The 11925-nt window shown below is 45.8% G+C and overlaps 1 protein-coding gene across 1 annotated transcript; it reads right to left on the bottom strand.

The window, feature by feature from the left end:
• Positions 1–799: 799 nt before the first annotated feature.
• LOC110539102 (tryptase-2) lies at positions 800–10303 on the bottom strand. The gene is made up of 5 exons (XM_090192989.1): positions 10195–10303; positions 9161–9332; positions 8157–8428; positions 7540–7676; positions 800–1526 (listed from the first exon to the last, which is right to left on the bottom strand). The coding sequence occupies exons 1-5, from the start codon at positions 10244–10246 to the stop codon at positions 1338–1340; spliced, it is 822 nt and encodes a 273-aa protein (XP_090049115.1). The 5' UTR covers positions 10247–10303; the 3' UTR covers positions 800–1337.
• Between the last annotated feature and the right edge of the window lie 1622 nt (positions 10304–11925).

Here is an 11925-nt window from a genome sequence, read left to right as displayed (position 1 = left end):
ATTCAACGTCTATTCCACATTAGTTCAAAATAATTTCATTCAAATGACGTGTAAACAATGTTATTTGAACCACTGTGTGCCCAGTGGGATAAAGAGTGACATTGGGAAAAGAGGCTATCAGCTGATCATTATGATGTAAATCTGCTAGTTAGCTAGCTAGTTAGCTATGCTGTCAAACCAAACAATGTTTTACTTGATTTGAGTTTGCATCTGCCGCTTACTAACAAACAAGTGAATTGCCCCCTTCTCTGTCCATAACAGTACAAGACATACATGACAGGGCCAACTCAAAGGTAGCCTACCAATATTCAAACTCACCACCGGATAGCCAATTACTGTACATCGCACTACATGCAGAAGTCAGGCAAGTGCACACTTGAGGTGGGAGTGTGGGGGAGGAGATATTTTTCAAGATTCACAAATATTAAATGCGATAGTTTGTGCAATTCGTTACATATCAAGTCTATATTTTTAAAGACACTATAAAGTAATTAATCAACTAAAAAAAAATTACGAGCTGATAGAAGGGCAAAAGGGCCCTTACTCATAGTATGGGCAAAAGGCTTGAGCACTGGTGGAGCCCTATCTGTGCACATGCCTGGCATGTAGAGATCATGGATGTCAGACAAGGATGTCCCCTGTCTCTCCTGCTGTATACTTTGATATCGAAATCCCTGGCCCAGATGATAAGAGAGGACCTTAGCTCTGGTCGCTGCTTCATACCGCTCAACCTAGATTCTAGAACAAGTCACTTTCTATTTTGTGACACTCTCACACAAAAAAAACTGAAACGGAAGGGTTGATGCTTGCAGTTTACTAAGGAGCTACTATTGAAAAGGACATAGCCAGTAAGTCATTGAACATTTTTTTTTTTTACAACAGACCTGGGTTCAAATACATGTTTATTAAAGTATTTATATTTTAAATATGTATTTTCTGTATATTTTCTAATCATTTTCTATACATTATATTTTAAACTATTTTCAATTACTTGTTTCCAAATCATTTACAAATACCCCTGTGTTCAAACAGACCTGGTTTCAAATGCATAGAGTACTTAAATATTTCAAATAAATATTTCAAATACAGATTCAACATCTTGTATTTTCAAGGAAGAGTTGACTAAATACTTTGAAATATATTGGAAAATAATTTAAAGGTCTGGTAAAGAATAAAACCACAAAGTAATTCACAATCAATACCAATATCTTGTCATTTTAAATCACTTCCAGCTGCATCTCAAGTAAGGACTTTGGCTCAATAGGGAACTGAAGAGAAAGGGAAGACAGAGCGAGAGGGGGATATGGACTGTAAAACAGACAGTGTTTCATGGTGACCTAGGCCTCAGCAGAAGCCTGTCTGTCTGAGGTTATAGTCTCGCTGATGAAGTCCATGTAGCGTTTCACACGGGTGTAGACTCCAGGGAAGCCTTTCAAAGCACAGCCATTGATATCCCCAAAACTCACGATTCCCACCTGGACCAACACACCAGATGAGGGACAAACCAACGGCCCACCAGAGTCCCCCTGTAGAACCAAGAAAACAACACAAACATACATTTACAACATTCAAATAAGTGTGCGTGTGTATGTGAGAGAGAACGATAGAGAGAGAGAAAGAGCGTGTGTGTGTGTGTCAGTGATGTGGGTCAGCTGTTTGTTCACCTGCACCTACCCACAATTGCTTATAACCCATCCACAACCAGCTGATAATGTGATAAAGTGAAAAATCTAAGAACCTTACCCAAAAATATAGAGAATGCTCTGTACAGTTCCTTTTTTTCCCTCTTGAACATTTGTTGAATAATTAACAATATTTCATGACCCTAAACCCGCCCGCCTCACGGGGACTGGCGCATCACTAGTGTGTGTGCCCACGTGTGTGTGTGTGTGTGTGTGAGAGAGAGAGGGTGTCACGTTCTGACCATCGTTCGTGTGTTTTCCTTGTTTTAGTGTTGGTCAGGACGTGAGCTGGGTGGGCATTCTATGTTGTGTGTCTGGTTTGTCTATTTCTATGTTTGGCCTGATATGGTTCTCAATCAGAGGCTGGTGTTAGTCATTGTCTCTGATTGGGAACCATATTTAGGTAGCCTGTTTTGTGTTGGGTTTTGTGGGTGATTGTTCCTGTCTTTGTGTTACCAGATAGGCTCAGTCACTTTGGTTTTTTCTTTTTTCCTTGTTTTGGAAGAGAAGAGAACGAGCGCCACTCTCCTTGCGGAGATGGTGCAAAATACACGGTCGGTCCCTGGGATTTGGCTGGCCAACACGATTCGGTTTGCTTGGAAGGAAAAGGAGTTGGAGCCTTTAGGACGGGAAACTTTTGGAAGGATAATATTGATGGGGATTCTAAAGCTGACGGTGAAGGACGTGTTTTGTTTCCAAGGCAACTCGTTGGATGGAGCATACGACGTGGCACTATATACAGAGGAGAAACACGATGATATCCTGAGAAGGGCAAGAGCAGTGGGAGGTGAGAGGCCGATGAGCCACTATGAAATAACAAGCCTGGCGAGGAACAACTTTAGGGTTGTAACTGTCAACATATACAACCCATACGTTAAGGACGAAGAGGTGAGGGCCTTTCTGGGGAGATACATGGATAACGTCTCCTCAGCAAGGCACCTCAAAGACTCCCTTGGGTTTTGGAATGGGAGGAGAGGCTTCCAGGCCCTCCTCAGGGAGGACCCAAAGGGACATGGTGGCTACCTCCATCCTCCTGCTATGTTCTCCCTGGGGGCTGACAGGGGGACATTGTTTTATGCACGTCAGCCTCCATTTCGCAGGCGCTGTATGGCCTATGGCCACATTTTCGCCTCGTGCAGCGCAAGAAAATGCAGATTTTGTGGATCTGGGGAGCACGAGGCGAAGGATTGTGACGAGCCTAAGGCGTGCCACGGGTGTGGCTCGTTAGCACACCTGTGGCGGGGGTGTCCGGCTCGTCAGAGGTCATACGCGTCTGTGGCTGGGGGGGAGCAGGAGCGGGGGATGGGGGAAGAAGAGGAGGGGAAGGAAGAATGCCTCATGACCAGAGTACAGGTCCAGAGGGGAGGGTCGCAAGGAAGGAGGAGGAGCAAGAAGTGGCGGATGGAAGAGAGAAGGAAACGGAAGACACGGGAGTAGGAGAACCAGGAAAAGCGGCGAAGGCAAGCGAGTGGAGGAGCATGAGAGAGAAGAAAGCGAGGGAGGAGTGGTGGAGAAGGAGATGGTGGAAGAGCAAGTGGAGTGGGGGGAAAGTGCCCTGGTGGAAGAGATGAGGGGTATGGTGGAGGAACTGGCGGGGGGGGGGGGGGGGTGGTATCTCTCCACTGCCGCCATCACCAAAGAAGAGAATGAAGAGGAGGGTGCATTTGGCCGACAGTGAGAGGGAGGGGATGGTCAAGAGAGTGATGGGGGTGGGAGAAACCTCTGGGTTGCTGCTGGTTTCCCCAGGCCCTCAACTTTTGTTGTGTGGGGACACACCTAACAAGTCTCAGGACTGGGTGCAGGAGGAGGTGGGGAGTTTTTTGTTTGGGGACTCAGCCTCCCCTATTTTTTTCCAAAACAGCTGCAGCGCTGGGGAGGGGGAGGAGTGTGGGGGTAGACCCAGGGTGCAGGGCACCCCGGAGCCAAACACTATTCCTGCATCCTGGGTTGGTGAGATGGAGGAAGAGGGGGGGACGTCGGGAGTACGGATGGTGTTATCACCGGTAGATATGAAGCAGGGGAGCATCGGGTGAGTCTCCTGGTTTTTTTTTTTCTGTCTGAGTTTAGTATTTGAGTGTATTACATGTTTCTATTTTATTCTTTCATGGGGTCTAATTTTACTTTTGTTAGTTTAAATGTAAGGGGTTTAAGGGATTATGTTAAGAGGAGGGCGGTTTTTAGTTATTTGGAGGATGTGGGGTTTGATTTTTGTTTTTTACAGGAGGTTCACCTGAGGGATGGAGGGGATGTTAGTAGGTTTAAGAAGGAGTGGGACAAAGGGGAGTCGGTTTGGGGTATTGGGGGGGTGCACTCATCGGGGGTAGGGATTTTGTGTGGGCACAGGGAGGTAAAAGTGGAGGGTTCTTTTGTGGTGATGCAGGTTAGGGTTATAGGGGTGGATGTCACGACAAGGGATTGTAAATTTAGATTAGTGGTGGGTATGGGCCACAGGTGGTGGCAGACAGGAGGGAGATGGTGGACTGTCTGGCGCCCCTGTGTGTCACAAATAGGAAATTAGTGATAGGGGGGGGATTTTAATACAGATTTAGGAATAGGGGGGGATAGCAGTGCAGGCGCCATCACCGGGCTAATGGCTTGCCATGGTCTGGTTGATGGTGGCCTGCACACTACTCCGAAAATGGCCGGTCCTACATGGCGCAACTCCAGGGGGGTTGCGCGGAGGCTCGACTATATTTTTGTACCCAGGTCTTTGGGTAAGTTGTCTGGGCGGCTGTTGCCTGTTTTCTTTTCGGATCACGACGGGGTGCTTCTGCAGGTGGGGTCGCCAGTCTGCCTCTTTGGTAGGGAGTACTGGAAGTTAGATTGGGATGTGCTGGAGGAGCAGGCTTTTGTTGACGGGTTTTTTGGTTTCTTTTGGAGGCTTGAAGGCCTCCGGTCCATGTGCGAGGGGGTGTTAGAGTGGTGGGAATTAGTTAAGGTGAGGATTAGGGCTTTTATAATAGGGTATTGCAAGAGGAAAAAAAGGGAGGAGAGGAGGGAGGTGGATCGTATCCAAAGGTTAATTGAACTCGAGTACGAGGCAGGCAACCTCTGCGGGTCGTTTGACTGGGAGAGATCCGCAACCCTAAAGGCGCAGCTCAGGGAGTTGCAAGAGCAGAAGGCTCGAGCTTTCCTGGAGCGTGCGCATAGTGGCTTTCTAGAACACAATGAGACTTGTTCTGCTATGTTCTTTAAGTCGGTTAGGGCCAGACAGAGTAGGAAGGTAATGCATGGCGTTAGGGAAGAAAATGGTAGTATAGTTAGAGAACCAGAGGATATGGTCAGGGTGACAACTGATCATTTCCAATGTTTATTTAAGGAAAGGGAAATAGATGTAGAGCAGGGAAATGTGTTTTTAGAACACTTGTCCAGGCGGTTGCCGGAGGACATTAGAGAAGTGATGGAGGCCCAGATTTCACTAGAAGAGGTTGAGAGCGCTCTTAGGAGGATGGGAAAAGGGAAGGTGCCTGGGATGGATGGGCTGCCGGCTGAGTTTTATCTCAAGTTTTGGGGTATACTTGGACCAGTGGTCCTCGAAGTCTTGAAGGCCATCCTTGAGACGGGGGTCCCGGGGGGATCAATGGCTGTTGGTGTGCTGTCACTTTTATATAAGAATAGGGAAGTAACAGACCTTGGCAACTGGTGGCCGTTGACCATGCTGTGTGTAGATTACAAGCTACTTGCAAAGGTTTTAGCAGACCGGTTGCGCACAGCCCTTCCCTACGTCGTCCATGAGGATCAGACGTGCGGAGTAGAGGGCCGCTCTATTAGATGGAACCTACAGTTAATCAGGGACTCCATCGCTTGGGTTGAAGATAGAGGACTGCCTTTAATGGTAGCAGCGCTAGATCAGGCGAAAGCCTTTGATCGCGTGAATAGATCATTTTTATTCAGAGTGTTAGGTCGATTAGGATTTGGGGAGAAGTTCATAGGATGGATTCGTACATTATATGTTGGAGCGGGGTGCCGAGTTAGTGTAAATAGTCACTTGGGTGACGTTTTTGACCTCTCGTCTGGGGTCAGGCAGGGGTGCCCACTCTAAGCTCTCCTCTCCTCTTCGTTCTGTACATGGAGCCTCTGGGGGCTGCCATTAGGGCAGACACAGGGGTGGAAGGCTTGTTGATCCCTGGAAGTGGTGGGCTGCGTGTTAAGATGACGCAGTACGCCGACGACACTTCCTTGCTGCTGTGCAAGGACTCGTGCCTGACAAGGTCCCTTGCCATCTTTGGGGATTTCACCCGAGCGTCGGGAGCAGTTCTGAACCATGCAAAGTCTTCCGTCAAGTTTTTCGGAAGATGGCGTGGTAGAACGGATGTGCCCGGGGGGTTATCTCTCTGTGAGGGGGCCCTGAGGATTCTCGGGGTCCATTTTGAGACCTCCAGCTCAGCGACGCTAAACTGGAACATGCGTATCGCAGTGGTACAGAGGAAGCTAGCAATGTGGAAGGCTAGGTATTTGTCTTTTATGGGCAAAGTCCTGGTCCTAAAGGTGGATGTGTTGCCGTCTCATTTGTATTTGGCGTACATCTACCCATTGCCGGCTAGTCTGAGGAGGCCTCTAGTGAGGCTTGTGTTTCAGTTCATGTGGAGTGGCAGGTGCGAGTGGGTCGCCAGGGCACGCATGCTCTGTCCCATCGGGGAGGGAGGTAGGGGGGTACCACATTTCCCCCTCAAGCTGGACGCAATTTTTGTTTCTTTCTTGTTAACGGAGCTTGCTCATCCAGTGATACACCCGTCCGGTTACCTCCTGCGGGTGTTCTTCTCGTATCAGGCGAGAAGCGTAATGGTGTGGTCTAACACGGGTCCTCGGGCGGAACAGCTGCCATGGCACTTTGGTCATGCGGCCAAGTGGCTGCGTGCGCACCCTGAGGTTGAAGTTGCCCGAGTAGGTTTAGATCACAGGCACCTGTACGAGGAGGTCAGAAAGGCAGGGAGTCCGGCGCCTGTAGTGGGCATCTCGGAAGTGGTCTGGGAGGGAGTGCAGGCGCGGGGTCTGGACAACAGGCTCAAGGACCTGAATTGGTTGAGCCTCCATAAGTGCTTGCCGGTACGTTCCATCATGTACCGGTATAGTTTGGTGCAATCCCCCACCTGTCCAAGATCCTCTTGTGGCAGGGAGGAGTCTTTTGGGACTGTGCCTTTGCCGGAGTAGTATGGGCTAGGGGACGGGTGTTGTTAGGTTTGGTAAGGGGGGATTTTGTATTGACGTGGGCCAGGTTAGAGAGAGGTGTAGGGAGAGCGAGAGGGACGGATAGGGACAGGTTTCTGCTCTGGCTTCTCATGAGTCTCTTTAAACGGGGGCTGTGGGAAGCCAGGCAGAACATGGTGAAGACAGGGAGAGATTGGGGGGTGGAAGGGATAGTGAGGAGGGTGGAAGGAGATTTGAAGGGGAGGATGAAGAGGGAGGAGAGGAAGTGGGGGCAGCATGCTGCCCGGGAGAGGTGGAAGGGGGGTTTAGGGCTGGGTGTCATTTAGATTTGTAAGAGGATAGATTAGGGACGGGGAGATAGGGAAAGGTAGTTTGTAGGATGACGGGGAGGGAAGATGCTCCCCTGAGGTTTTGTTTGGGGTTTCTTGTTTAGTTACATTAAAATACCATTATTGAAGTATGAATGAAAATTATGAGTTGTAAAGAATGAATGGTATTGAATGTAATAAATTATTTTTTCAAAAAAAAAAAAAAGATTTTTTTTTTGTAGATTGTTGTACTTTCATCTTTATTAAAGATGTACAAAACTAACCACGCTGCATTTTGGTCCGCCTCTCTTTCCCCAGAAGAAAACCATTGCAGAGGGAGGGTCTGTGTTTGTATAAAACATGTATATGTACCAATCAGGAGACCAGGAAAGAAGACTCACCAGACAGGAGTCTTTCCCTTTTATGGAGCCAGCACACAGCATGTTGACAGTGAGGCCCGGAAACTTTTTCTTACAGGTGCTCTGTTTCACGATGGGCAACTTAAGCTCCTGGAGGGTCCTATTACCAGACAATTCCACTGGAGGGAGGGAAAAGAAGAAACTGGTCTCAATTGGGTTCCTCTGAGTAAATAAAAGTTTATAAATCACACTGCCAGATTATAATTAAGCAATAAAGCACGAAGGGGTGTGATATATGGCCAATATACCCCGGCCATGCACAACGTGGAGTGCTGGGATACAGCCATTAGCTGTGGTATATTAGCCATATACCTCAAACCCCAGAGGTGCCTTATTGCTATTATAAACTGGTTACCAACATAATTAGAAAGGTAAAACATTTTGGGGGGTCATATCCAATCAGCATTTCAGCCAGTCAGCATTCAATGCTGGAACCACCAGCTTTATAATGAGGTTTGTGGTAAATCATTTTACACTACTAAAATGTCGCCCACAGAATTTAATGCTGACATTCAATCAAGACCAAACCAACCAAAGCTATGCTTTAGAACCTGGCACTGTGAGTGTTTGTATATCGGTGTTGCTGTGTGTTTGCTCACCATTGTTCCCGACATCGCCCCAGCCAGCGACGAAGCACTTCGACCCTGGGCCAAAGTTATCACTCGGTTTGGGCAGGGACATGGGCTTCACCAGGGAGGAAAAGGACACCTTTTCTCTCATCTTCACCAAAGCGATGTCATGCAGCAGGTCAAAAGGCTGGTACTGTGGGTGACTGACGATGCGTGAGATGGTTCGATAAAACACTGATGGCTCATTCAGGCTGTGTGTCCCCAGACGAATGAAGGAATTGTCTGGAATAGGGTTGTCATTCCTAATACACATGCAGACAGGTAAAACAGCCTGGTCTCATAGACTAGGTGTAACATAGTACATTTAAATCCAGGACACTGAAATTAGAATATGTTACATTTGATATGGTTACATAAGATATGTTACTTAAGGCAAAAAACGAAAGTAGGATGGTTGTAATGTGAATTAACCCAAAGGTGTGTTTGAATCTTATCACGGATCTTATCACAGACAACGGTAGCATTTTATTTTATTAGCAACTTTGCAACTAGTTACTACTTTTTTAGCTACCTTGCTACTAAACATTTAGAAAATTCATAACATATTGTAAGACTTGCAATTCGTAACATATTGTACGAATTGCAATTCCTAACATGTCATATGAATTGTCATTTGTAACATATCATACAAAATGGATGATGGACATCCACAAATGAATAGATACCATACGAAACGTAACATCATACTAATCGGCATGGTTCAGATTTACGTTTACTCTGTTATGTCTACCCCTGAGTCCAGGTTGGATTGAAACATTACACAGACATTGATATATTTCATACAAATCTTTCGGTTCTATTCCAGCAAGCAAATTTGGCCTTTGAAATTATAATGATGTCATTCTAGTTGGTAAACTGGTTTTCTGCTTGTAGACACGTTAAGAAAATTACAACCATGGAAAAAACGTCATTTTGGCTGCAGACACGATAATGAGTTCAACATGCAAACCTCCTTCACACACAAACACACTTACGGGTCAACACAGTGTGCAGCGGTGAGCACCCATTCCTCAGTAAGGAGGGATCCGCCACAGCTAAAGAAGCCTGTATCATCAGTGATTAAAAGGTAGACTATCCACGGCCAGCTGCCCTTTTGAGCATCCTTTCCCCCCACGATAGAGCTCCGAGCCTGGGGCACAAACGATTCTAGAGAGGGAGGAGATGGAGGGTGGAAAGAATGCCAGACTGTGACACAGTTTCATGTACAAACACTCTGCATTTGATACTTTGCTCCTGTCAGACCTCTGAAATTAGTGCCACCGCACTAGAACATCTGAGCAGTTGAAATAATAACAAAGTGATCCTCCCCACCCCTGTCTCGGTAAAAAGTGGAGGGATTGGGCTGGAGGATTGTAACCACTTTCAAATTCACAGACAGAGCTCTGGATGCAAGGACTGACCATCTATGATATCACAATTACAGTTTTAAACATGATTTGAGGCTATATAATGTTTGTTTACATTTACTTTGCAAAACATTGGAGTAAAATAAGCTTTGGGTTCTGATGGGTCCCAAACTCACCTCATGAGGCATTTATTAAGTGATATTCTTCAAGAATCAGCTTAATTTATACGTCCTAATTGGATGTAGCAACTGCAGATTTCCCCTTTAAGAGGATTTAGTGGTGATATTCGTAGCTCTGAAGAGCTGCACAAAAGTGCAATACATTTTAAGGCAATGTTCCCGCGTTAGCAGAAGCTGCATTCATGCCACGGTAAATGCCGTCTCAGTTGGAAATTACATTTAAATCTGAGCTATAAATATGGTTTGAATAGAGCCCTTAGTGGTCACTAATGCCAAAACAGAGAGATATGCTTGAGGTTCTTTGTTCTAGTGGATGGCAAAACAATTATGTACATGACCAAATATGTAGGCTAATGATGCTCAAATTAAAACACCAGTAAAAAAAATGCTGTCACTATCTGATGAATGTAATAGTTACTGTGGACCAAGCAAGCTAAAAACGAGTTGATGCTCTTTTAATTAATAAATTTCTGTTGACCTCACCTGCAGCATCTTGGACCAGCAAAATTACAGACAGTAGGCCCCAAAAACCCATAGCTTTTCCTGTCAGTATCCAACCAACCAGACGGCTGTTTGATGGATAGACACTGACTGACTGAAGTCCAGCTTTATAGACGTCCATGCTTAGATTACATCAATGTTACACATGTGCAATCTGATTAACAGTTCCAATGATAGCAGGCTGCTCATCTGGGTTGCTGATAAAATCATGTTCTATTTTATTTTCAGAATGCAAATTCTCAAAAAGAGAGATGAGGTGATATTTCTATCTCAAGCTATTCAATTAAAGAAATAGTGTCCACTGACATTTCTAGTTTTCAACCAGAGTTTGTGTTTACTATAGAGAGGAACCAGGCAAGGCCTGGTTACCTTTAAATGGCTCAGCGCTCCATGGACTGAATCCCGGCCTAAGAACAATTAACCTGCATGATTACAATATGTACATTATCAGTCAAAAGTTTGGACACACCTACTCATTACAGGGTTTTTCTTTATTTTGACTATTTACTATAATAGTGAAGACATCAAAACTGTGATATAACACATATGGAATCAAGTAGTAACAAAACAAAGTGTTAAACAAATCCAAATATATTTTTTTGTTGTAGATTCTTCAAAGTAGCCACCCTTTACATTGATGACAGCTTTGCAAACTCGTGGCATTCTCTCAACCAGCTTCATGAGGTTGTCACCTGGAATGCATATCCATTAACAGGTGTGCCTTGTTAAAAGTTAATTTGTGGAATTTCTTTCCTTCTTAATGCATTTGAGCCAATCAGTTGTGTTGTGACAAGGTAGGGGTGGTATACAGAAGATAGCCCTATTTGGTAAAAGACCAAGTCCATGGCAAGAACAGCTCAAATAAGCAAAGGGAAACGACAGTCCATCATTACTTGAAGACATGAAGGTCAGTCAGTCTGGACAATTTCAAGAACTTTGAAAGTTTCTTCAAGTGCTATGATGAAGCTGGCTCTCATGAGGACCGCCACAGGAAAGGAAGACCCAGAGTTACCTCTATGGCAGAGGATAAGTTCATTAGAGTTACCAGCCGCAGAATTTGCAGCCCAAATAAATGCTTCACAGAGTCAAGTAACATACACATCTCAACATCAGCTGTTCAGAGGACACTGTGAATCAGGGCTTCATGGTCAAATGTAACCTTTATTTTAACTAGGCAAGTCAGTTGAGAACAAATTCTTATTTACAATGACGGCCCACACTAGCAATACCCGGACGACACTGGGCCAATTGTGCGCCTCCCTATGGGACTCCCAATCACGGCTAGTTGTGACACAGCCTGGATTCGAACCTGGGTGTCTGTAGTGACACCTCTTGGACTGAGATGCAGTGCCTTCGACCGCTGCACCACTTGGGAGCCTTATTTGCTGAAAAGAAACCACTACTAAACAAAGCCAATAAGAAGAAGAGACTTGCTTGGGCCAAGAAACACAAGCAATGGACATTAGACCAGTGGAAATCTGTCCTTTGGTCTGATGAGTCCAAATTTGAGATTTTTGGTTCCAACCGCCGTGTCTTTGTGAGACGCAGAGTAGGTGAATGGATGATCTCCGCATGTGTAGTTCCCACCGTGAAGCATGGAGGAGGAGGTGTTATGGTGTGGGGGTGCTTTGCTGGTGACACTGTGATGTATTTAGAGTTCAAGGCACACTTAACCAGCATGGCTACCACAACAGTCTGCAGCTATACGCCCTC

Source organism: Oncorhynchus mykiss, chromosome 12 (assembly GCF_057628025.1).
Source record: "Oncorhynchus mykiss isolate SJ-2025 chromosome 12, ASM5762802v1, whole genome shotgun sequence".
Classification (NCBI taxonomy): Eukaryota; Metazoa; Chordata; class Actinopteri; order Salmoniformes; family Salmonidae; genus Oncorhynchus; species Oncorhynchus mykiss.
Note: the sequence above shows the minus strand (reverse complement) of the source record. Positions and strands in the feature narration are given on the sequence as shown.

Excerpts from the sequence above, each read along its gene's own strand:
- LOC110539102 (XM_090192989.1), bottom strand. The coding sequence starts at position 10,246 with ATGGGTTTTTGGGGCCTACTGTCTGTAATTTTGCTGGTCCAAGATGCT. Across the intron at positions 8,429-9,160 it reads GCTGCACACTGTGTTGACCC|GAATGACAACCCTATTCCAG; the intron begins GTAAGTGTGTTT and ends CATGTGTATTAG. Across the intron at positions 7,677-8,156 it reads GGGCGATGTCGGGAACAATG|TGGAATTGTCTGGTAATAGG; the intron begins GTGAGCAAACAC and ends CCCTCCCTCCAG.